The following is a 25499-nucleotide window of genomic DNA, read 5'->3' on the forward strand; positions in this document are numbered from 1 at the left end:
CCATAATGGATCAATTTGGTTAAGATAATGGTCAGTTTTATTTTAATTAAGAAATTGTCAAAAGGGGCACTTAAAACGCCTGAACCTATTATGCAGAATAAGCCTTTACACACAGTTTCACTTGGAGTCTGTTCAAGTCCTTGTATACTGATACCATCAACATCATAAGGTACCATAATTGCCATCTTTCCCACTGGTTTAGACACCAGACTAGAGTAGTAGTTATTCTCAATATGTCTCGCCCTTTATCTTAAGTAATTTCTACTCAATTTCAATAAATTTCAGCATCTCTTAATTGTTCCACTGAAACTGGAAAGATACAGAGAACTCTTCTTGAACAACTTTGGCCCTGTGTTCAATCTCCCTGTTTTAGGCAAAGTCATGGAACATGTGGTGGCCTTGCAACTCCAGGTGTTCATGGAGGAAACTGATTATCTGGAGCTGGCGCAGTCTGGCTTTAGGCTGGGTCATGGAACTGAAACAGCTTTGGTCACCTTAGTAGATGGTCTTTGTAGGAAACTTGACAGGGGGAGTGTGTCCCTGTTGGTTCACCTGATTCCGGTCCTTCCCAGAGGGCCATTCCCAGAAGGTGTTGATGGGGGACACCTGCTCTGTCCCACAGGGTTCAGTATTGTCCCCAGTGTTGTTTAACATATACATGAAGCCGTTGGGGAAGATCATCCAGAGTGTTGGATTTGAATATCACCTGTACACAGATGATGTCCAACTTTATTACTCCTTTCCACCTACTGCTAAGGAGGCTGTTCAGGTCCTGAACCAGTGCTTGGCAACTATGATGGTCTGGATGAGGGCGAACAAATTGAAATTGAATCCAGACAAGGCAAAGACACTCCCGATCAGTCATAAGACCAAACAGGGTATAGGGTTACAACTAGTGTTGGATGGGGTTACACTTTCCCTGAAGACACAGGTTTGCAGCTTGGGAGTTCTCCAGGATTCATCGCTGAGCCTGGAACCCTTGGTTTTGGCAGTGGCCAGGGAAGCATTTGCACAATTAAAACTTGTGTACCAGTTGCACCCGTACCTTGGGAAGTCAGACTTGGCCATGGCAGTCCACACTCTGGTTACATCCTGTATAGATTATTGCAATGCGCTCTATGTGGAGTTGCCTTTGAAGACTGTTCAGAAGCTCCAGTTGATCCAACGGACGGCAGCCAGACTGCTCACTGGAACTGGGTACAGGGAGCACACAAATCTCCTGTTACGTCAGCTCCACTGGCTGCCAGTCTGTTTCCGAGCACAATTCAAAGTGCTGGCTTTAATCTATAAAGCCCTAAATGGTTTCAGTCCAGTTTACCTGTCCGAACATATCTCTCTTTATGAGCCATCTTCGAGATTAAAATCCTCTGGGAAGGCTCTGCTGTTGGTCCCACTTCCCTCACGGGTGCAACTGGTGCGGATGAGAAACAGGTCCTTCTCAGTGGTGGCTCCTTGGCTATGAAACTCACTCCCCAGCTAAATTAGATCAGCACCGTCCCTCCTGGCCTTAGAGAACCTGATGGGACAGGTGGAGTATAGCTCCAGGAATATGATGTCAAGTGGCTCTTCCTCAGGCTGAAAATCAAAAGTGCTGTGGCTAGTGGATTCAGCTGGCACAAGATGTTTCCATTCCCGTCTTTGTTGCATTTTTCAGAAGTGGGTTTTTTTCAAAGTAGATCCTTTTAATTCCAAATGCAACATACAGTTCTAACTACTTTGTTCAAAATGCTGGGAGGTGCATAAGAGACTTTCAGGATAAAATGTAATGTTACATTTACATTCTCATTAAATATATTCTTTGCATTGATTTTAGGAGCTACGATCGCAGTTCCAGAAGTTTAGATCAAGAGTCTCCTTCCAAGAAAAAGAAATTTCAAACTAATTACGCCTCTACTACTCACTTACTGGCTGGAAAGAAAGTGCCATCATCTCTGCAGACAAAGTCCAGTGACTTGGAAACAACAGTATTTTACATTCCTGGTGTAGATGTAAAGGTAATATATATATATATACAGGAAGTCTGAGGAATGTGGTTGTCTTCAATAGTTAAATATTATCAAACAGAATTATAGTGTTTCATCACTTAATGCGATGCAGATAGCGAGAAAGTAATAACAAAACATACATACAAAGTAATGTACAAATCCGATTTCAGTAAACGTTAAGGTCATTTTAGAGTGAGCATTTTCAGTCCAGAAAGTATCAGTAAATTTGTGATTAGTCCACTGTAGATTTCCTTCCATTGTTTGCTAGGACATCCTTGTTAATCAACATGAACACAACCCTGGAAATAATGGCTTGCTAACCTGAGCAGAGAAATAACTAATGGAAATATTATCTTGGCACTAGATGAAACCTGATCTAGTGTTTACATACTTAAGTTCAGCTGTCATATAAAATAAATATGATTTCCTTAACTGTTTTGTCCTTAACTGAGCTTTAGGACTTTATATCACATCATTATCTATTGTTTAGCAAAAGAGAAATGAAATTCAGCCTTGACAGCAATGATATTTAGTCTGTTGCAGCAAAAACATCTGATAGGTTTTTGGCACTACCAAATGCTCTTGTTACAATTCAACAGAGTGGACAATAAAAGTATTTCTAGCGAAATATTAGCTACAATATATTCTGTGTCCCTGTGGTTTTTGAATGGATTAAAGTAGATTTAAATAGAAACACTTGGTTTTTTCATTTTAAAATGTAATAGGTTACCCTCCTGCCCAAATGTTTGTTTTATGAAACTGTTGTTCTTTGAGCCATGAGAAACTGCCTACCTAAGGCAGATAGCAGTGGTGGTATATTTGCAATTTTGTCTCATTGCAGCTACATTATAATTCGAAGATGTTAAAGACTGAATCACCAAATACTTCCAGAGGGTCATCTCTGCCAAGGACCCTTTCCAAAGAATCCAAGTTGTACGGTATGAAAGATACTGTCATGCCTCCTCTTCCTCCTCCTCACAGCAAGGCTAGATCTTTACTTCCTCCCCAACCCCCACCTATTCCATCAGGTAGATATTTCTCTTTCATTCTGCAACTTTTGATTTAATTCACTTTATCATGTAGAGTTTAATGCTTAGACCTGTAAAACATTGCCATCATGCATAATTCTAACTGCTGCTAAGTCTTACAAAATAGAAACATTTCTGTACTTACAAACATACCTTAATGATCTCAACTAATTCCTTCTTTTTTGGTTAGATTTCTTACTCATTAATTTTGACAGAAACATAATTCAATCTTTATTTTTCTAAACTAATTCTATCTTTTATTTTATTTGTCTTTATTTCAAGGAATTGTTTTAGTTAGGAACTGCTAGCTAATAAAGTTCTGGATACAACTGTTTAAACAAAAGTCCTTGCTTTATTGTCCTTAAATGTGTGTAGATGGGGAGGAACATAATCTTAAATTTCATAATTTATTTTCCTGGGTCAACATACTTTTCTGTACTGAAGAAGATATTAGTTAGTTGAAAATATATTTCACTTGTTGAGTGAGGTCTAATGAAGTCTTGCCACTTTTTTGATCAGAAGTTAAGATGTCTTTATTCACAGGCACTTGTTACTTATTTTATTGATGTTTAATTGCTTTGGAACTTGCTATAACATCTACTTCTGAGCTGACAGTAAAATTCCAGAGGAGTTGACAGTATCTCTATCCTATGCAATACCTAGTATGTTTCCAAAACCAGTTCAGAAGAACTACGAGGGTTATCTGGAAAGTAAGGTTACAAGATTTTTTAAAAAATACAAAGAATGAATATATTTTATTAAAACTTACATGGATTGTAGCATAGGTATTACATTTTTTTTAACATGGTGTCCATTCAGTTCAATACATTTTGTCTTCAGTGGGATGGGTTTTTGATGCCTGTGTCATAGAAGTTTCCCTCCACCTTTTTCAGCCAGTTCGTCACTTTGATTTTCACCTCGTCATGGTTGGAAAAGTGTTTTCCACCCCTGTGTTCTTTCAGTTTAGTGAACAGATGATAGTTACTGGGTGCTAGATCGGGACTGTGAGAGGGGTGGGTCAAAACATCCCAACCAAATGAAGCCAACAACTCTTGTATTGCATGAGTGGTCTGTGGATGCGTATTGTCATGAAGAAGACAGACTCCTACCGTCAGCATCCCACGACGTTTGTTTAGGATGTCTCTGCAAAGTTTCTTTATGATCTCATAATATATTGCATACCCTTTTTGTCACATGCTGTCTTGACAGTAGGCCCTCTCTATAAACTGAAACAATTTCATGATGAATCACTACCTTAGCATTTAGGTAATGTATTACAGTGCGAACTTCGCACTTGGAAGGAAACAGAATGAGGACACACATCTCAAATCTTCACCACAACACTTCCCCTATGAGAGCTACGTGCCTTGTAACCTTACTTTCTGGATAACCCTTATAGATAAGCATTTAGCTAATTCTCATGCAACAAAGAGGAACAAGATGGGTAGGGAACAATGCAACAGTAAGCAGAACATTGTATTTTGCCCTATTTTCTAAGTAGTGTTTTAAGCAGTTATCAAATTGGTTCTTTCTATTCATAAAAAAGAACACCCTTTTAAACTGAAAATTGTAAAAAAATACTGTTTTTTCTTTAAATATTTTAGGGGTCATACATCTTTATATTATTACATTTTAAGAAATAAAGTTTGGAACTTGATTGAAATAATTATTTAAATTGACACTTCTTTGTGACTTAAAATTCATCCCATGTAAGAAAATTGTGCAATTGATCCAAGTTTTTATCTATTTCAGCCAGGGTTCAGTTAGTATTTATAAACAATTGAATGGACATGACTTGACCTGACTTTCACTTTTCTTTGTCTTTTTAATTTGTCTTCTAACTGAAAGTGTTAATTCAACTAAAACAAGTCTTTTATGGAATCTTTCAGCCAAAGGAAAAGGAAGTGGTGGTGTAAAAATGGCAAAATTATACGCCTGGGTTGCTCTGCAGTCTTTGCCAGAAGAAATGGTGATTAGCCCATGCTTGCTGGACTTCTTAGAGAAAGCTCTTGAAACAATTCCTATCACTCCAATAGAAAGGAATTATACAGGTATCACATAGCAGACTAATTTGTTTCTACCGGCAATTTTAAGTTTACTTTCTATGTTCATTTTCATGAAAATGTGTCTTTCTGTTTCAATAATTCCTTTGTTCTTTTAAATCAGTCAGTTCACAGGATGAGGATATGGGACAGTTTGATATGCAGGACCCTTTAGAAGAATCCACAGCCTCCTTAGTGTCTTCATCAACATCAGCATACTCTTCCTTCCCTGTTGATGTAGTGGTATATGTCAGAGTTCAGGTGAGGATGAAAGCTAATAAGAACTATACCTTTGGCTTTTCTCATATCTCATATCCATATCCAGTGGCCAAAAATTATAATTTAAGAAGTTGTTTGCATGTATTTCATTTGGATGAGAGTCAGCTGCATTAATATGATACATCCTATGTATTCTTCCAAGGTATTTAATGCATCATTTTACTTCTACAACAATCCCATGAAAGTTGATGAGGCTGAGATACGTAGATCTTTTCAAGGCTCTGTGTCATTTGCAGCCAAGCCTGGGTTTGAACCATAGTTTGTCAGATCCAGAACCAATACCCTTTGTGTATGTGCCTTCAGATAAGCTGTCAATTTAAAGCAGTTTCTTGAAATTCATGGGATTTTCTTAAACAAGGGATACAGCCTGCAGCACTTTTGTTGGCAATCCCCATTCAAGTACTGGTTGAGTATTCCTTGGAGATATCTTGGACCTACCTCTAAAAACCTATACATTCCACCTGTCATGTCCGGCACTTTTTAAATTTTATTCATTACATTTGGTCCAGCCTTTAGTTTTAAATGCGTCATGGTGTTATTGTTTTAATGTTTATTGTTATTGCTTTATGTTTATTGTTTTGCTTTATGAGTTTTACTGTTGTATTTGTTATACTGTTGTTTTATTGAGGGCCTTGGCCTTTTGTAAGCCGCACCAAGTCCTTCGGGAGATGTTAACGGGGTATAAATAAATATAATAATAATAATAATAACAACAACAATAATAACAACAACAACAACAACAACAAGATGGGACCCAAGTTTAAATTTGGTTTAAATGCATTTATGTTTCATGTGCACCTTGTTGATATATCTGAAGGTAATTTTATAATAATAACAAATAGTAAGGAAACTTTATTTATATTTTTCCCTATCTCCCCAAAGGGACTCAGGGTGGATTCCAGTCACAAGAAGGCAAACATTCAGTGCCTGAATAAAACATCCAATATACACATAATAGCAAACAAAACAAAACAAAAAAACAAAAACAAAAAACCCAACATATAAAAACATATTATAACTTAACATCTAGATTTAAGATAAAACATAACCTATCAAATAAATTATATCACAGTACACAGTATTTTAATAATTTTGTCCATTAGACAATGTTTGTGTACATTAAACTATCAGAGAGCAAAAGTGTCTTTATCTCAGCCACCCATGTGCCCAATTGGGAAGTATTTCGATTTCAAAATTCTGGATAAGAGATATTCAACTTGCACTAACCATACCTGACCCTGCTTAGTTTCCAAGATGAGATGGGATATCATACCACTGTATTTGTTAACAGAGGGTTTTTTTTCCTTCCTTTTGTTGCTTAAGCTATTGAGTATGCTAAGTGTTGTACTGGATGCCTTACTCTATAGCCTCCTTTAAAATGCTCAAAATCCCTCTGGAAGCCCTCGCTAGATTGTCCAATGCCCTGGAATTCTGGGAGCCGAAGTCCAAAACACCTGGAGGGCCACAAGTTTGACACCATTGCTCTAAATATTCTGAAACACTTAATATTAGTAGTAAGTCCTTATAACCTTGAGAATGTATCTTATGTCTTTTATAACCTTGATCATTAAATCTGTCAGTTATTCTGGATCAGCAATTCTTAGCTTTCCCCCCAACTTCAAATTTAAACTGAATTTCTAGCACCTAAAACCTAGTTCTGATAGAGGAAAAACATTTTTTTCTTCTGCGTGGTCCCTGTGAAAGACACACTTGTGATATTTCCTGCGTCCACGCAGGGGCTGATCCTCAAAATGATTCAGTTTTGTTTCTTGATTTGCCTATTCTGTATGTAACCTAAACATGTTTTATTCTTTTTAGCCTTCACAAATCAAGTTCAGCTGCTTACCTGTGTCACGTGTGGAGTGCATGTTGAAACTTCCCTCCCTTGACCTTGTATTTTCGTCCAATCGAGGGGAACTAGAAACTTTAGGTACAACCTTGCCTACAGAAAATGTTCCTCAAAGCGGGTCAAAGATGCCTGTTAAAACTATTTCACCAGGTAAGATGTAATTTCAAATGTCTAGACATTCAATGCCATTTATGATTAAAAATAGCAGTGCAAGAAGGTTGTAGTGTTCGCATTTAACACTAAACTAGGTTCACACTGACGGTGATATATAAATAATTTTTGTAATTGTGTGTGTCAAAGAGGGCTTTGGATTTTGTTTTTCAAATGGCATCCATATGCCTCATGCTAAGATACTTTTTAAGGTGAGGAAATTTGTATGTCAAACTTCTCTTTCCAATATTGCGCTTGTAACTAGTAAAAGCCAGTCCTCAGCATTCTGAGAATGATTTCAGAAGATATCTAGATTTGCACTCTGGTGAGTTCCACAGCTATGTAGAATCTGTTTCTCCAGATATTTGACCAGATACCAAGAAGATTTGGTGCTCTAAAAAAGAATAGTTGATTTGGAATAGGGGGGATCTGGGTGATCTTCAGAATTGTGCCATACTGTTTGTGAACCGCCGTGAGTCGCCATCGGGCTTGAGATACAGCGGTATAGAAGCAAAGTAAATAAATAAATAAATAATGTATGCAGTTTATTTAATCAGCTTGTGTTTTTGTCCTGTCTTTGTGCTTTAGGTTCCTCTCCAGGATTAGGCAGCCCTTTTGGCAGAACGCGGCATAGTAGCAGCCAGTCAGATTTGACTGGTTCTAGCAGCAGCTCTTCGGGTCTAAGCTTCACAGCCTGCATGTCTGATTTCTCCCTTTATGTATTCCATCCATATGGAGCAGGCAAGCAGAAGTCCAGTGTGACTGGCCTCTCTTCTGGATCAGGATCCTTAGGTAATAACAGAAGGCAAGATTGTACAATTGGGTGGTGTTACATTTTGAAAGAAGCCTGTTGCAAAGGGAACTTTGGGGGTCTGGAAAAAGCATCCCATTTTGTTGCCACCAAAAGCAAAATACATGTATACTGAAATCTGAGCTTTTTACATGTTTGCATCTTAAGAGTTTTTGTATGCAGTGGTGATGCTTTGGACTTCTGAAATATATAAAATTATTTCCTCATTCAAGGTTTTAGAATCTATAAGACAGTCAAAATTGTAATTTTAATAATCTTAGTAATTATGGTATGCTTTAAAATTTAAAATTATGGTATGCCTGAATTATTTGTAGTGATTGTGAATATGGAAGAATTGTCTGGATGTGCTCATCCGTAACTTCCACATTCGCACTTGTTATACAGTCATGATGGTGACACTATGGCCAGAGTTGTAACTCTTCTTCCCAGTTACTTTACTGGGCATCAGCCCACTCTGCTGGCAATCAGATAGATCATGGGTGAATGATATTTCTGTCATACATAGTGGTGTTGGGGGAGTCAGGCCAGAAAATATTACTTAGTAAAGTATAGTTAACTGAGTATCTGGAATGGCCTTGGAATGGAACAGCCTTGGAATACGAGTTTGGACTGCATGGTTTTAATAACTGGTTTAATGTTTATATGTATTCTTAATTTCTTGTTTTAATGTATACATTTATTTTACTGTATGCATTTCTTACAGCTTGGAATTGTTGCCTACCTGGGAGACAACTCTGAGTCCCCTTCAGAGTGAGAAGGATTGTATACAAATGAAGTAAATAAATAAATAAATTGTAGTTGATTCAGAAATGACTACAATCAGTTTGGAATCTTTAGATTTAGTTTCAAAAAAGCATTATGTTGTTGTAAGTTTTTCGGGCTGTATGGTCATGTTCCAAAAGCATTCTCTCCTGACATTTTGCCTGCATCTATGGCAGCATTCTCAGAGGTTGTGAGGATGCCTCAGGATGCTTGCCATAGATGCAGGTGAAACGTCAGTAGAGAATGCTGCTGGAACATGGTCCGAAAAACTTACAACAACCCAGTGATTCTGACCATGAAAGCCTTTGACAATACATGATGATGTTCTTTGTGGTTGTTTCAGGAAATGTAGATGAAGAACCTTCTTCCGTTACTGGTCGTAAAGATTCATTGAGCATCAATCTTGAATTTGTAAAAGTCAGTCTGTCAAGAATAAGACGTTCAGGGGGACCTACCTTTTTTGAAAGCCAGGCTTCAAGCAAATCTGCAAACAAGATGGACACTACATTAATAAACATATCCGGTATTTACTGATCTTGTTAATACACCATCGTGGGTTGTTTTTGTCCATGCAATGTTTTGCTGTCCTTGTCTTGTGAATATGCATCATTGCAGTTTAGACTGTATCTGGAAAGTTTACAATTATGGTTATGAGTTCAGCTGACTTCTCCAACACTGCTTTAATCCTTTCAGGCCTATGGCAGGCATCATGGCACGTGTGAACCGTTAATAGACATGTGCCCGTCTCTCCCACAGGCATGATCACAGTGTAACTGGAAAGTTTTCTGCTGTTTCATGTAGCATACTGTAGTTCCTAAACCAAATTACTACAATTATGAACTGTTTGGGCTTCTAAACATTTGCATCATTAATTTGCAAAACCAACCTGTTTCTTTGTATTTATGAATGAGGCTAATTTTAAAGTTATAAGTATAATAACCAATGCAAAATATAAAATATTAATTTAACCTGCTTTCAATATTTTTTAGCTGTTTGTGATATAGGATCAGCATCTTTTAAGTATGACATGAGGCGACTGAGTGAGATTTTAGCATTTCCAAGAGCTTGGTACAGGAGGAGCATTGCAAGACGCCTGTTTCTAGGTGACCAAACAATAAACTTGCCAGGTAGGTTTCATTTCTCTCTGTCATTCACCAGCTCATAAAAAATAATATTTTAAAAATCATATTCTCTTTCGTAGCCTGGTTAATCTATTTTAAAAAACTTGCTTCAGTGGGATGATCTGGTTAGTTGCTATTGAAGACATAATTATTGTTGAAATGATAACATATTTTTGGATTTCTCTTCTCAGTAGCCTCTGGGCCTGGCACACCAGATTCTGTTGAAGGGGTGAACCAGCACATGTCTCCAGAATCATCACGAAAAGCATACTGTAGAACATGGGAGCAGCCAAGTCAGTCTGCTTCATTTACCCACATGGCCCAGTCACCAAATGTTTTCAGTGAACACAGCTCAAGTAACAATATGTCCCCTGGAACAACTGCTCATAACCTAAAATCTCCAGCTGTTGCAAGATCCAGGAGTGTGTCAGACTCTTCGGTTCCCCAAAGAGGTAAGATCCTTCTTTTACTGTTCAAATATGTGTGCTATTGTGTGCTATTGCCAATGATTTAGGCAATATACTTGGGTCTAAATCAGTTTGAATGTAAAAAATTGTAGTTTTTGGTGGGCTATTTTGTATAATATCCGGAAACAGACTGGGTACGTGGGAGACGAACGTGATCTGGGTATAGGTAAGCTATAATTCCTATAAATCAAGGTGAATTTTCCCCAAAGCCCTCCTACATGTTGTAGTGGTCATGGGGGTTCTGTGGGCTAAATTAGATTCAGGGCCATCATTGGTGGGGTCCAGAGTGGTCTTGGATTGCAGGTGAACTATAAATACCAGTACCTACAACAGCTATAAATCAAGGTGAATTCCCCCCAAATTTCTCCAGTTCAGGTCCATTGTCAGTGGGGGTCACAGTGCTCCAACTTGATGCAGGGTGAACTACAACTTCCATCATGTGGAGTCAGTACCCCACACTCCTCCAATATGTTCAGTTGCTGTTCAGTTCTACTCTGTTATGCAGACAGAGTTGAAAAGAGTAGGAAAGGGTTAAGGGAGAGGGTGGTCCATGCAAATTCCACACCACTGGAGAGAGAAAGGAACCCTGTGGTGCCTGCCTGTGGTTCCTGTGGTGGAGGAAACACATAAAATCTAGGATGAAATTGTTCCCAAATGAAAGCATTCCTTGGGTAGTGGGCCATAGTATTAGAGGACATTGACGGGGTTTGGGCTACATGTTTATGGCGCTTTCTGTAACCTGCAATATCAGTGGAGGAAGTGACTTTGGAGGCTTCTCAGCATTTGAAACTATAGCCTGTTTGTGGAGGCAGGATACTTCTGCGACATACACACATATACATTTTTCACTTTTATTATGTGTATAGATAGATATATGAGGATCCACTGAAAGAACATATAAATAATTGTGTGTTTATTTGTATAAATAATATTTGTGTGTATACATGAGATTGTGTGTTTTTGAAAATGCTATGACCTCTGCACCCATAATGTACACTCCATTCAGCACTCAAGCTACATGAAAGCCTCAATTGTTACCAAATGAGGCTTTTTAAAAGCTTGAGTGCCGTGTGGAGAGGCATGTGTGTGTTTGCACATATATGAAAGTGGCCTGAATATTCACACTGAGGAGTCCATATCAGAAGTGTGGTAGCCTCATCCACTGTCACTGTAGTCCCTCACTGCACTTGCCCAATAGTTCTTGGGCCAAATAATGTTGCCTTTATTCTGTAGCTCATGTGAGGATTCTCCACACCATTACACTAATAATTTAATGTGGAATACATTCCAAAGTCAGTTAACTCCATTGGATTTGCTGTCACCACAGTGAAACATTTTCCAGCAAAAAATTAAATAATAGTTTTAACATTTAAATTGGCTTCATATTTAACATGCTGTTATTCTTTTTAATATTAATTTTGCAAACTTTAATTATTTCCCACAGATATCCTTTCAAAAACATCAACTCCATTTAATAAGTCAAACAAAACCGGAAGTCAACAAGTGACACCATGGGAGACACTGGTAGTATTTGCTATGAACCTGAAACAATTAAACGTCCAAATGAATATGAGTAACGTAATGGGAAATACAACGTAAGTACATCTGATCTAATAAACATTTGATTCCTCACCTTTATAATGAAAAGAAATAATGTGATTGTGCAAAACACAATTTTGGTCATTTTTTGCTCCACAGTGTCACATATTTGAGAATTTTGAATTCATAATCCCCTAAATGTTATTGATGTGGATATTTGTTAGGTACATAATGTGGCAAACATCCAGTTTACAGTCCAGTAGTCCTTATTCTTATCTTATGGTAGTCTTACAATTTGTATTTGTAATTTTGGTATGATATGCAGATGTACTGAACTACATAATTTTCCTCCCCCCCCCCCCCCCCGGCTCTTCTTTTAGATGGACTACTAGTGGTTTGAAAAGCCAGGGTCGTTTATCTGTGGGCAGTAACAGGGATCGGGAAATTAGCATGTCAGTTGGTCTAGGAAGATCACATCTGGATTCTAGAGGAGGTGTGGTTGGAGGTACCATAGATGTTAATGCCTTGGAGATGGTTGGTGAGTAATAATGCTAATATGTTCTTGCACTTGCCATTGCTTCCTATAACACTTAAGAAGTATATGACCAAAATATTATTAAACTTGAATAGTTATTCTTTTTTTAAAAAAAATAAACCACTTATTCAAGAGGTAGCACAAGTTTTTATATCTCTAAAGCAGAATGGGTATCATCCAGTCATAACCATTGAAATCTTATTGAGCTAAATTGAATGTCTCTAATTGGTTACTAGTAGTTAGAATTTAAGCTTCTTTCTGCTTATTATTTCTGGTCTTCTGATGTATTGTTCAAATATTTGAAAATGGGTTTCTGTAATACATTTCTAAACTATGAAGATATAAGATTTATTTATTTATTTATTTATTTGGGGTGCTTCTACCCCGCCCTTCTCAACCCCCTAGGGGGGACTCAGGGCGGCTTACAAAAGGCACAATTCGATGCCTAACAATTACAACATACAATGCAATATATAATACACAAATTTACCACATAATATCACAGTTATAACTAATTAAAACAATCAGACAGTATGCTAGCAGCAATAAAAACATCTTGTGATGTGAGTTTTCCTGGCTGTATGGCTATGTTCCAGAAGCATTCTCTCCTGATGTTTTGCCCACATCAGGACTTCAGGAGAGAATGCTTCTGGAACATGGCCATACAGCCCAGAAAACTCACAACAACCCAGTAATTCCAGCCATGAAAGCCCTTGACAACGCAACATCATTCTTGTTTGAAGTTAAATCTATCTATAAATGTAATGTTCATTTGTGGAACGCACATAACTCAAAAACCACTGGATAAAAAGACATCAAATTTGGCCACAAGACACCCAAGGAGTGACCATCACTCAAAAATCACCAAAAACAGTGAACTTTAAAATAAAAAAGGTAGAAAACTACACAGCGCATGCATGCAAATGAATTCAATGGCCCCGCCCACTCATGTGTGAGGACACAGCAAGTGCTCTTCTGGCCAGAACAGGAGCTAGGAATGGACAGCACAGTGGTGGGTCCCATAAGGCGGGGGGGAGCCCTCATCCACTGTCAGGGAAGGAAGGAAGGAGAAGAAGAAGGAAAGAGAGAAGGAAGGAAGGATAAAAGAGGTAGAGAAGGAAGAAAGGAGAGAAAGTAAAGGGAAAGAGAGTGGATGGAAAAGGGAGTGGATGGAAGGAAAGAGGTAGAGAACGAAGGAAGGGGAGAAGGAAAGGAAAAAGGAATGAAGGGAAGAGGGAGAGAAGGAAAGAGGGAAAAAGGTGAGAAAGAGGAAGGGAAGGTTGGCCACAGCAACACATGGCGGGTGCAGCTAGTGGTCAATAAGAATAGTGTTAAAATGATGACTTGGGTAAGCCAGGGAATCTTAGTGGTGATATTTTAAATCTTTATTACAGTATATCTTAACCCAAAACCATTTTAAAATGCATCCCTAAATATTATTCCAAAGGGATATCATTTAATGCTCTTTCAGACACCTAGTATCCTGGGCACCTTCCCAAGTAATGGCTAATGATATGAATTGAACTGTAAATTGGCAAAGATAGGAGAAAAGATATGATCCTGTTCCCATACCACACATAGACTCTTGGAAGTATTGTTAAAATAGGGAACTAATTCTGTCCTTGGGTGGTAGTGTATTGTAGAAATTAGTGCCATACTGATCTAAATTCTGCATGAAGCTATTTATCTTGGCTTGGCTACAATGCCATCTATGCCTCGGGGGACAATCAGTTCTAGAGTCTTATTTTGGGACTTGATTGTAGGATTTCTTTGCCTTTTTGAGCTTACCATGTCACTCAGATAATTATATTAACTGTAAGCTGAAACAAAGAGGCCAATCAAGGTAATACCGCCATTTTTGCGTCCCTTTACCACTAAGCTTATGCTTGGATATTTGTTTTTTAGCTCATATTTCAGAACACCCCAACCAGCAGCCAAGTCACAAAATTCAGATTACCATGGGCTCTACTGAAGCACGTGTTGATTACATGGGGTCTAGTATCCTAATGGGTATTTTCAGTAATGCAGACCTTAAGCTACAGGATGAATGGAAGGTTAACCTCTACAACACTTTGGATTCTAGCATTACTGACAAAAGGTATGTAGTTATTGGTGTTTTGTTTTTGCTGTATGTAATTGTGTATACATCTACACCTGGAATTACAAATGAAATATATTTTTAAACTAATTTCTTTAGGGTCTTGCCTTAACAGTTGTTAAAGATTTTTTACATTAATTATCTTCTTGCCAGAATTAAATAAACTAACACAAATTCATAAGAATATTTTCATTTATACATTTTAGTGAGATTTTTGTTCATGGAGATTTGAAGTGGGATATTTTTCAAGTCATGATTTCCAGATCAACCACACCAGACCTCATCAAAATAGGAATGAAGCTTCAAGAATTCTTTACCCAGCAGTTTGATACCAGCAAGAGAGCTTTGTCTACATGGGGACCTGTTCCTTATCTTCCCCCAAAGTCTGTAGTCAGTACCGTGGAAAAAAGCTCACAACAACAATGTATGTATTGTTTTAAATCCTCTCTTATCAAACAGTTTATTTGAGTTATAATGATAGTTTTAAACAGTTTTTATTATAGATACAGTGTGCACTGGTTATTGGGAATGTAAGTACTACAATTATATGTTTGCTAGAGATGAGCACATTCTCCCTTGATTGAATCAGATTCTCTTGGAATAAATTCAGCAATGTCAAAACAAATGGTTCGTGAGCTGATCAAGAAAGGATTTAATTTTTTTTCCAAATTGTCTCCAACTTATTTATTGTGGTGCAGTGGGCTAAACCACTGAGCTGTTGAACTTGCTGACCAAAAGGTTTGTGGTTCAAATCCGCTGTTAGGCCTAGCTTCTGCCAACCTAGCAGTTCAAAAACATGCAAATACGAGTAGATCAACAGGTACCCTAAGGGAAGGTAACAGCGCTCCATGCAGTCATGCTGGCCACATGACCTTGGAGGTGTCTATGACCAATACTGGCTCTTCGTTTTAGAAATGGAGATGAGCACCAACCCTCCAGAGTCAGACATGACTAGACTTAATGTCAAGGGAGACCTTTACCTTCACCTTCATATTCTATTATAGTCATTGTTCTCCTGAAATTGGTAGCCCTGGTAAAACCAGGGCTTCTTGCATGGCAATAGATAAATGTGCACGAAAAATTAGCCCTTTGGACAGATTGAAGAGGAGAAGAGGAGGAGTGTAATTCTTCTCTGATTCATCAGACCCTAGTGAAAGAAGAATTCATCAGTTGTTATCCTTGTAATTAGATAGAGCACAATGAACTTGTGGCATTAGTCCAGGAAATACTCATCTCAACTACACACCTACTTTTAACAGTGTGTGTGTGTGTTTAAAAGGGGCACATTTCCTGCTGTGAAAAACCACAAGAGAATTAAGGTATAGGCTCTTTGATGTGAAGAACAGCTTCTTTTGCCCAAGTGAAAGGTTGAAGCTCAAAATGCTTCTAAACATCTAATCTACATTTGCATCAATGCTGCAAGTCATAAAACATGAGAAAGCACTTTGCAAGTATGAATGTCAAATCACTTTCCTGTGTACTGCCTTGTTCATATGTCTGTAGTATTTTTGATTGATGATTAGAATGCATTTATTCATACTGAAATGGTCTATCTTTTAACAAATATAAGAGTCATATCAAGGTGAAGGGTGCATGAAATGATTGTTGCCATTATTGTTGCTTAGTGTTCTCTATAGAAATATCCAGGTCTTTCATCATGACTGGAGGAAGTTGACCATACACTGAAAGAACTAGGGATTCCTAGAGACATTTGAATTAAAACACTGTATAATCAAATCCACCAAAGTCAAATCCACAAATGTAAAAGGATAACTGTATATGATTGTATGAAGTTAATCTCAGCTATATATATGTTTCTGCTTTCCCCTCTAGTATTGGATGCAGCACATCATCGCCACTGGCCAGGGGTCCTAAAGGTTGTGTCAGGGTGCCACATATCTTTATTTCAGTTTCCTTTACCGGAAGATGGAATGCAGTTTGGAGGCTCTATGAGCTTACATGGAAATCACATGACATTAGCATGTTTCCACGGACCTAATTTTCGTTCAAAGTCATGGGCTCTCTTTCATCTTGAAGAACCTAACATTGCCTTCTGGACTGAAGCACAAAAGATTTGGCAAGAAGGTATATATGCAGTTCTTTTTTTCAATCTTTTAGGTCGCCCTTTCCTAGTTTAAGTTGCAACCTGAAAAATAACTAAATAGACTTATTGTATTTTGACTGAATATTATTATAGCATCATGTCTCTGGTGTATTTTTCTTTACTTATTTTGACTAGATTAACTTTCATCAGATGATAATCAAGTTTTTATAACATAAAATGATCAATACACATAAGGCATGAAAATACATATAAGGCATCCAGAATTTAGTAAAGCCAGTACTAAGTGTCTTGACTGACTGGTACAATAACAGCATTTCTTCAAGGCAGTGCTGAATAACTGTCTGATTTGCTCAAATGCTTGTGAGCTAGTTTTGTTTTGTTTTTAAACTGTTTATAAAAATTACATCATTATTATTAAAGCTTTCTTTAATCAGATGTGAACCAGTTTTATTCAAAGGTGATTATTATCTTACGTGATTGTTTTCTTCATGTGATTAATTTGTATTAATAATACCAAATGCAGCAGTAAAATGAAATGGGAACAGAGCTTATTATTTCTGTTATTGTCAGTTAATTTGCCTTTTAAAACCACCGGTGAATTCCTGTGTGTGAAGAAAACTCCCTTATCCATGTTCCCCTTTCCTTGGAGGGATGCAAAAAGGGCCTTGGGGCTATATGTGGTCCTCAGACTGTTATTGTTCCACTCATTTTTAAAGGGAAGTTAGCTCTACAGGAAGCCACTTAGTACAGAGATGGGTAGAACTTGCTCCCAAATGCCCTGTGGGAAAGTCCATATGACATTTTCATTACATTTGGATGCCACCTTGGTCCCTCATAAATTCAAACAGCCTCCTGGAAACTAGAGTTCAATCCCTTCAGACCCATTTACTTTCCAGGGTTTTATGCATGGGAACAATTGACTCATACTTGGAGCTATATGAATGCTGTAGAATCATAAAGTCTCAGAGTTGAAAGAGACCACAAGAACCATCTAATCCATCACCCCTGACCATACTTTGATGAATATGGTTGTATAGTATATATGAAGCCTTGGGTCATCTGTCATATTTGTGATGTCAGATGTTAAACTGTTCATTGGCAGCCACCAAGAGAAGGAAAAGATTTAATTAAATCCTACATCTTTTACTATATGTTAAATGAAAACATGGCTGTGGTTTGTCTACAACTCTGTTATTGCATATATTAATAAGACATGGCAGCTTTTAAATTAAATTACATTCAATATGATTGTGCGCTTCAATAAGTTATATTACTTAAACTGACTCATTCCTCCAGGTTCTAGTGAGCATTCGACCTATGTTGTGCAAACATTAGACTTCCATTTGGGTCACAATACTATGGTAACAAAACCCTGTGGGGCCCTAGAAAGTCCAATGGCAACTATTACCAAAATAACAAGGAGGCGTCATGAAAACCCACCACATGGAGTTGCAAGTGTGAAAGAATGGTTCAATTATGTTACAGCAACCAGGAATGAAGGTAGGGCTTCTTCTTTTATCAAATCTCTTCTTGTTCACCTAGTGGAATGGAATATATGCATGGCAGCTCCATTAAAAGTGATATATTTCCAAGACCAGATGTGACAGGTGGATCTATGTGTAGATCTTGCAGTTTGGCAGTACCATTAGAATTGCAGATCATCATAGGGGTAACTCTAAACATAAGTGGTTTTCTTAGGAGAAAAATAAAATGGCTTTGTCCCAGAACTGAAAAAGGCAATCCAGATTGCTGAAGTTGTTTGTTTTATCAATCAGGCTTCTAATTTCATGAAATATAGTCACATAGCCATTGCTATATATTGTAACGTACCGAAGTTTTCTATTTGAATAGGTCTGGATAGCAAATTTAGATTCTTATAATGGAAGAAATTGGCTGTAAAACTGAAGTCTGTGTTAATAGTCTTGTACGATGAAGGAAATGATGATGATAACTATAGACAACGTATACTAGTCCTATGCACAAATTAAGTATATAATTTGAAAGCTTCATTTTTGAAATTTCAAACTGAAGATGATTATTTATATCTGTTTTTCTCATTTTTAAGAACATAGGGGAATGTGCTAATAACAAACTATTTGTTCGTTGTACTATAGATCATACTTCTGGAAAATAACAATAAGGAATTTAGAGTCACAGGCTTAGAAAGAAACAATATATTTTGCTGGCATGGTTCTGGTTTGAAAGATAGTTCTTTGCAGCAATTGAGAGCTTGCAAGCTTTTACATATTCATTAAAATACCTTTAATTGCTGCTGATTTTTTTCAACAGTATACTGTAATTAAGAAAAACAATTTATTGTTCTCTTTGTAGAGTTAAACCTTCTCCGAAATGTTGATGCGAATAATGCAGAGAGTAGCACAACTGTGAAAAGTTCCAGCTTATTGAGTGGATTCAGAGGAAGCTCCAGTTATAATCATGAAACTGAAACTATATTTGCATTACCAAGAATGCAGCTGGATTTCAAATCAATTCATGTTCAGCAGCCACAGGAACCTTTATTACAAGGTAGATATATGTTTTATATATCTATATGTATAGATAGATAGATAGATAGATAGATAGATATGTTCATTATTTTAGAATTATTTATATATCATGTAAAAAGAACACACATATTGTAGTAAAAGTATTAAAAAATTTAGTTTAGTTTCATGTGTACTACGAAATATCAAGCGAGAATGTATGCAATGCACTTTAAACTCTGTGATAAAATAGTATTAATTACTAGCAGAACATTCCATAAGTTTATATGACAGTTTAAGAAAAAAAGGAAAATAGGTTTTTATGAAAGATTGCATCATTGTATTAGTTATGCAAATCAGAATGCTTTTTGAACTACATTGTCATGGATTGCATTTCAAGACAGGTTGGTTAATTATTTGTACCTTTCACTACAAATAATTTTTAATTTGCATTGTAAATTAAAACTTATATTTGTAAGCATGTCTGCATTTAGTCATCATTTCCTAAATGAAGTATGGAATTTTATTACAGATGCCAGTGATAAACCAAAGGTGGAGTGCAGTGTAGTAACAGAATTCACCGATCACATTTGTGTAACTATGGATGCTGAACTGATAATGTTCCTGCATGACTTGGTATCTGCTTACCTTAAAGAGAAGGAAAAAGGTATGTTGATCAATTTATAACTAGTCCAAAGTTATAAAATAGCGTTGAATTATGAAATTGTCATCCACACCCCACTGCAGTCGGCTAGTTTGTAGACTTTGGTGGTGGGTCAGTGACAACTGAAATGGCTGCAGCTCCGTCCCCTGAAACCACAGCAAACCCACAAATAATCAAAACCACAAATGCCAGAACCTCAAATGAGGAGGGCCAACTGTACTAATTTTCATCTAATTTAACTTTATCTACAAATCTGTCATTGTGGTGTCTTTGATTTACAGAAACAACCATTCTAAATTCTTAAAATGAAAAGTTTGCTACTCTTATTTCTCTCCCTTTTTTTAGCCATTTTCCCACCTCGCATTTTGTCAAGTCGGCCAGGACAGAAAAGCCCCATCAGTGTACTTGATGAGAGTTCTACTGACAAAGACTCAGAAGAAAGTATTACATATACAACTGTAGACTGGAGAGAATTTATCTGCAATACATGGCATCTGGAGCCTACGCTTAGGTGTGTATCGGTAAATTTCCACTTTGTCTTTGTCTTCCAAAATAGCACTCAAGACAGCAAACAATAAAACTATATAAAATATTAAAATATAACAAATTAAAACATAATAAAAACCATACTGCGCTTAAAATACTTAAATGTAAGAAAAATGGACATACAGATGGGCAGATAGACAGAACCCTTGATAGAATGTTCTGCAGCTACATCCTTTGTCTATGAACAGCTAGCAGGAAAGATGCCAAGTGTGCTGTTGTGAATGTGTTGGAAGTTAGTTTGTGGGGGATACCATGGGTGTTTTTCTCAAGTATATATTGAAGCCATTGATCCCCCATTATGTTAGTTTTAGTTATGCCATTTCACATATGTTTGCATTAATATTTGGATACTGGATCATAAATCATGGTCTCTTTTACGCTAGGCCTCCTCTTTTAATCAGTTTCATTTACAGTGTCTCACCAATAATAGAATTTCAGGAAGTTTCTGAGTTCAGTGAAGCTGCTCTGATGTTGAGGAATGTTGAGGAATATTTCTAATATTCCCTTCTGTTACTCAGTGACTATTTATACTATTAATTTTGGCACCTGAGGTCAAAACATCATGAAAAGAAGGTAAGAGTCCAACACACCAAAAAGAGTAGTTCAATATGAATCAGCACACTTCTTATTCAAAACAATATGCACATATGAAACGAAAGAACCAGGTTAAATAGAACTGAAATATATAAATAAAAAGAGGTTGAACTTTCTAGGGCAGAGCTTTCCAAACATTACATGTTGGTGACACACTTGTTAGGCATAATTTCACAACACAGTAATTCGGTTTTACTAGCAAATTGGAGGTTAAACCAACCCCCTAAATAGCGTTTATATACAAACAGTATATTATTTATTTATGGAATTTATATGTAATTATAAATTGTAATACCAAAATGTATTAGGATACAACATATCACAGACTCGCAAACCTCATTATTATTTTTTTAATTTTTTATTGATTTATCACAATTATTACATACTGTTGCATTTTATACATCAACCTCTTTAACATGTTGTTTTGTTGTTTTGCTTTGACATTTCCTCCCCTTTTCTCTTTTTTTCCCCCCCTTTTTTCACCTCAGTGCTCCCCTCCACCCGTCTCAAGCCACATTTTTTACATTTCATCTGTCCAAAATTTCATTTCTTCTTGTGACGGTAATTTTCCTTCCTTATTTTTTAATCCATTTACCACAAATTTTCCCCATATAGCATCAAAATCACTTTGTTTCCATATACCTTTTTTAACCTTTAATATACATGTCAGTTTATCATTTAATGCTATTTTCCATGCTTCCTTGTACCACTCCTCTATTCGTATATTCATTTCTTTTTTCCAATTCCTTGCTATGAGCAGTCTTGCTATAGTTAGTAAGTTTGTTATCGCTTCTTTATCCTCCTTTTTCAGTTGCTTATTGGTATATAATGATAATAAGGCTATACTAGGACTTTTGTCTATTTTCATATTCATTATACTTTCTATTTCTCTAAATACTTTCTCCCAAAAATTATTTACATATTTACATTGCCACCACATATGTATATATGTTCCTGGTTCTTTACACCCTCTCCAACAATTTGTTGAATTGTTTTTATTCATATATGCTATTCTTACCGGTTTTAAGTACCACTTCCATATTAACTTGTAATAATTTTCTTTAACACGTATCGATAGGTTTTTTAAATGTCTTTGTCCCCATAACTGTTGCCACTCTATTTCACTTATTTTTATCCCTAAATCCTCTTCCCAAATCTCCTTAAGGGTACACTTTTTTATTTTCCCATCCTTCATTTCAATTAGTATCTTATAGATTTTGCTAATTATACCTCTCAAGTTTTCGTGTTCTTCTACTGCCCTTCCCTTCTGTATTATTTGTTCGAATTGATTGAGTTGGCTTCCGTTTCTATTTTTTTTTTCCAGTTTATTAACCATTGTTCTAGTTGTATACAATGAAACCATGATAATTTTATTTCTTTAAACTCTTCCAACATCCTTTCCCTCTTCATTTCCGCCTTCATCCAATCCCCTATTCTATCTAAATTTATTTCCCTTACCTTTTTATCCATTGCTTTTTTAAAAAATTTTGGGAATTTCTTTTCCATCACTATTGGGGTTATAATTGATCCTTCCTTTATTAACCTCCCCTTGTATTTATTCCATACTTTCAGTATGTTGCTCAGCATTGGGTTTCTAATTTCCCTCAGTTCTTTTCTAGTAAGCTGTTTAAAAAATATATTCCAAGTTTCATCTTCCACTTTTCCTGATTCATTACTAAGCCAATCTATTCCCTCTTTTTTAACCATTCCTTCTATAACCAAATTTAATCTACTTGCTTCATAATATTTTTTTATATTAGGTAGTGCTAATCCACCCTCCTTTTGCGATCTATACCATAACTGTTTGTTTAGCCTGTTTCTTTTACTTCCATTGCAGTACTTATTAATCATTTGTTGCCATCTAATTAGCTCTTCTTCTGTGATTTGAAGTGGTAACATTCTAAATATAAAATTTATCTTTGGAAGTATTTTCATTTTTACTAATGCTATTCTTCCAAACCAGGATAAATGTATACCTTCGTACTCTTTTAACTTTTTCTGAACTTCTTTTCTTAAAGTTACTACATTTACTTCCTCTATCTCTTTTAAATCCTTAGTTATTATTACTCCCAAGTATTTTAATTTATTCTTAATTCTTATTCCCATTTTTCTCTGTTCTATAAATTTTTTTTCTTCTTCTCTTGTATAATTGAGTAGCATCATTTCTGACTTGTTCCAATTAACTTGTAATCCCGTTGCTTTCCCAAATATCTCCAAATGTTCTTTTATTCTATCTATTTTCTCCACTATATTTTCTATAAATAACAATGTATCGTCAGCGAATAAGCTCACCTTCTGTTTCTCCTTTTTTCCTAATCCTTCTAAATTTTTATCGTTCCTTATATTATTAGCAAAAAGTTCTATCACCATAGCAAATAATATCGGGGACAAAGGGCACCCTTGTCTAGTTCCTCTAGTCACTTTTATTTCGTTTGTCACTCCATCATTTATAGTTATCACTGCTGAGTTCTTTGAATAAAATTGTTTTAGTACTCCTTTTATTTTATTTCCCATTCCAAATTTATTCAATATTTCCCCTAGTGTCTCCCATTCCACACAATCGAACGCTTTAAAAATGTCTAATGATAGTATCCCTGCTTTTCCCTTCCCCTCTTTAACCCAATGAATTTTATTTAGTGCTCTCCCTATCAAATTTGACATTTGTCTTCCTTTTATAAACCCACACTGATCTTCTTTTATGTACTTATACATACATTTATTCATTCTATTAGCTAATATCGCGGACAATATCTTTGCATCCTGGTTTATTAATGATATGGGCCTGTATGACCCTGGGTCTGTTAAGTCTTTGTCAGGTTTGGGTATTAATATTATTAATGATCTCCTCCATGAATCGGGTATTTTATCTCCCTTCATTATTCCATTATACAATTCCAATAATTTTGGGGTTAAAACTTCTCTAAAGCTTTTATAATACTCTGTCCCTAGACCATCCAGGCCTGGGGCTTTTCCTACTTTTAATTTATTAATGACTTCCTCTATTTCTTTTTTCTTAATAGGTTGGTCCAATAGCTCTTTATCTTTCTCCTCCAGCTTACTCTCCCAATTTTCTTCCACGTATTTCCTGATTGCCTCTATGGGACATGCTTTAGTTTGATATAGGTTTTTATAAAATTCCTCAAATACTTTCAATTTCTCTTTCATAGCTCTACATAATTTACCTGTTTTATCTTTTATCGTGTTTATCATTCCTTCCATTTTCTTTTTCTGTGTTGATTTGGCTAGGATCTTTGAATTCCTATCACTAAACTCAAAATATTCCCTCCTTAAATAAATTAAATTTTCTTGTACTTCGTCTATTTCCATTTTATCCAATTCCTCTTTTTTTGCTCTTAACCTAGCATAAATTCGTGTATCTCTCTCATTAGACGCACTTTAAACTAGGTCCACCGGGGGAGGGGGACAACAGCCTTGCGAACACTACTTTACCCATAATGTCTGGGAATCGCCAGAAGGCTAAACGGAGGGCTGCACAAACACAACAAGGACCAAGTACCAAAAGCACAATAATCCCAATTAAACAGCTCAAGGGAAGATCTCAGGGGCTCACATGTCTTTACACTAATGCACAGAGCATGAGAAATAAACAAGACGAACTCCAACTTTTAGCACAACACCACAAATATGATATCATAGGGATCACTGAAACCTGATGGGATGACTCCTATCACTGGAATGTAGATATCGAGGGGTATAACCTCTTTCACAGAAACCGAACAAAGGGGAGAGGAGGCGGAGTAGCCTTATATGTCAAAAACTCTTATGCTGCAGAAGAGATTCAAGACAGCAATCTGGGAAACCAGCTTGAAATCATCTGGATAAGAATCAAGGGAACTGGGACTCAAAAAGATGTCATTGTAGGCGTCTACTACAGACCCCCAAGCCAGGAGGAAGAACTTGATGAAGTCTTCTGCCAACAGTTGACCAAACAGGCACAGAGAAGAGATGTAGTAGTCATGGGCGATTTCAACTATCCCGATATTTGCTGGAAAACAAACTCGGCCAAGAGTACAAGGTCCAACAAATTCCTCGCTTGCCTTGCAGACAATTTCATGGTCCAGAAGGTAGAAGAGGCAACAAGGGGATTGGCTACTCTTGATCTCATCCTAACAAATGCGGAGGACCTGATCGATGCGGTCGAAGTGGTAGGATCCTTAGGGGCAAGTGACCATGTGCTCCTGCAATTTGAGGTACAAAGGAAGGCCGAAACTAAGACAAGTCAAACCCGCATTTTGGACTTTAGGGGAGCTGATTTCCAAAAAATGAAGGGAACGCTGAGCAGCATTCCGTGGACACAGATACTAAAAGACAAGGGAGTTACGGACGGATGGGAATTTCTCAAGAGTGAAATACTCAAGGCGCAATTGCAAACTGTGCCAACAAAGAGAAAAAATAGGACAAGTGCAAAGAAGTCAGAATGGATGTCCAAAGAACTTCTAACTGTGCTAAGACACAAAAGA

The 25499-nt window shown here is 36.7% G+C and overlaps 1 protein-coding gene across 12 annotated transcripts in view; it reads left to right on the plus strand.

Moving 5' to 3' along the window:
• Window positions 1-25499, plus strand: part of BLTP1 (bridge-like lipid transfer protein family member 1) — a 150026-nt gene that overhangs the window by 119621 nt on the left and 4906 nt on the right. For 7 of the 12 annotated variants that reach the window (XM_060778979.2, XM_060778986.2, XM_060778984.2 and 4 more), the window contains 18 exons: window positions 1814-1994; window positions 2827-3013; window positions 4903-5064; window positions 5180-5316; window positions 7153-7333; window positions 7922-8125; window positions 9250-9429; window positions 9896-10033; window positions 10219-10479; window positions 11939-12089; window positions 12414-12571; window positions 14474-14666; window positions 14873-15090; window positions 16500-16751; window positions 18028-18231; window positions 19063-19257; window positions 19747-19881; window positions 20224-20389. In XM_060778979.2, the coding sequence (XP_060634962.2) occupies window positions 1814-1994; window positions 2827-3013; window positions 4903-5064; window positions 5180-5316; window positions 7153-7333; window positions 7922-8125; window positions 9250-9429; window positions 9896-10033; window positions 10219-10479; window positions 11939-12089; window positions 12414-12571; window positions 14474-14666; window positions 14873-15090; window positions 16500-16751; window positions 18028-18231; window positions 19063-19257; window positions 19747-19881; window positions 20224-20389 (3303 nt within the window). The remainder of the gene's footprint in view (window positions 1-1813; window positions 1995-2826; window positions 3014-4902; window positions 5065-5179; window positions 5317-7152; window positions 7334-7921; window positions 8126-9249; window positions 9430-9895; window positions 10034-10218; window positions 10480-11938; window positions 12090-12413; window positions 12572-14473; window positions 14667-14872; window positions 15091-16499; window positions 16752-18027; window positions 18232-19062; window positions 19258-19746; window positions 19882-20223; window positions 20390-25499) is intronic. The other 5 variants (XM_060778980.2, XM_060778983.2, XM_060778990.2 and 2 more) reach the window with 2 other exon arrangements.

Source organism: Anolis sagrei, chromosome 5, assembly GCF_037176765.1.
Source record: "Anolis sagrei isolate rAnoSag1 chromosome 5, rAnoSag1.mat, whole genome shotgun sequence".
NCBI lineage: Eukaryota > Metazoa > Chordata > Lepidosauria > Squamata > Dactyloidae > Anolis > Anolis sagrei.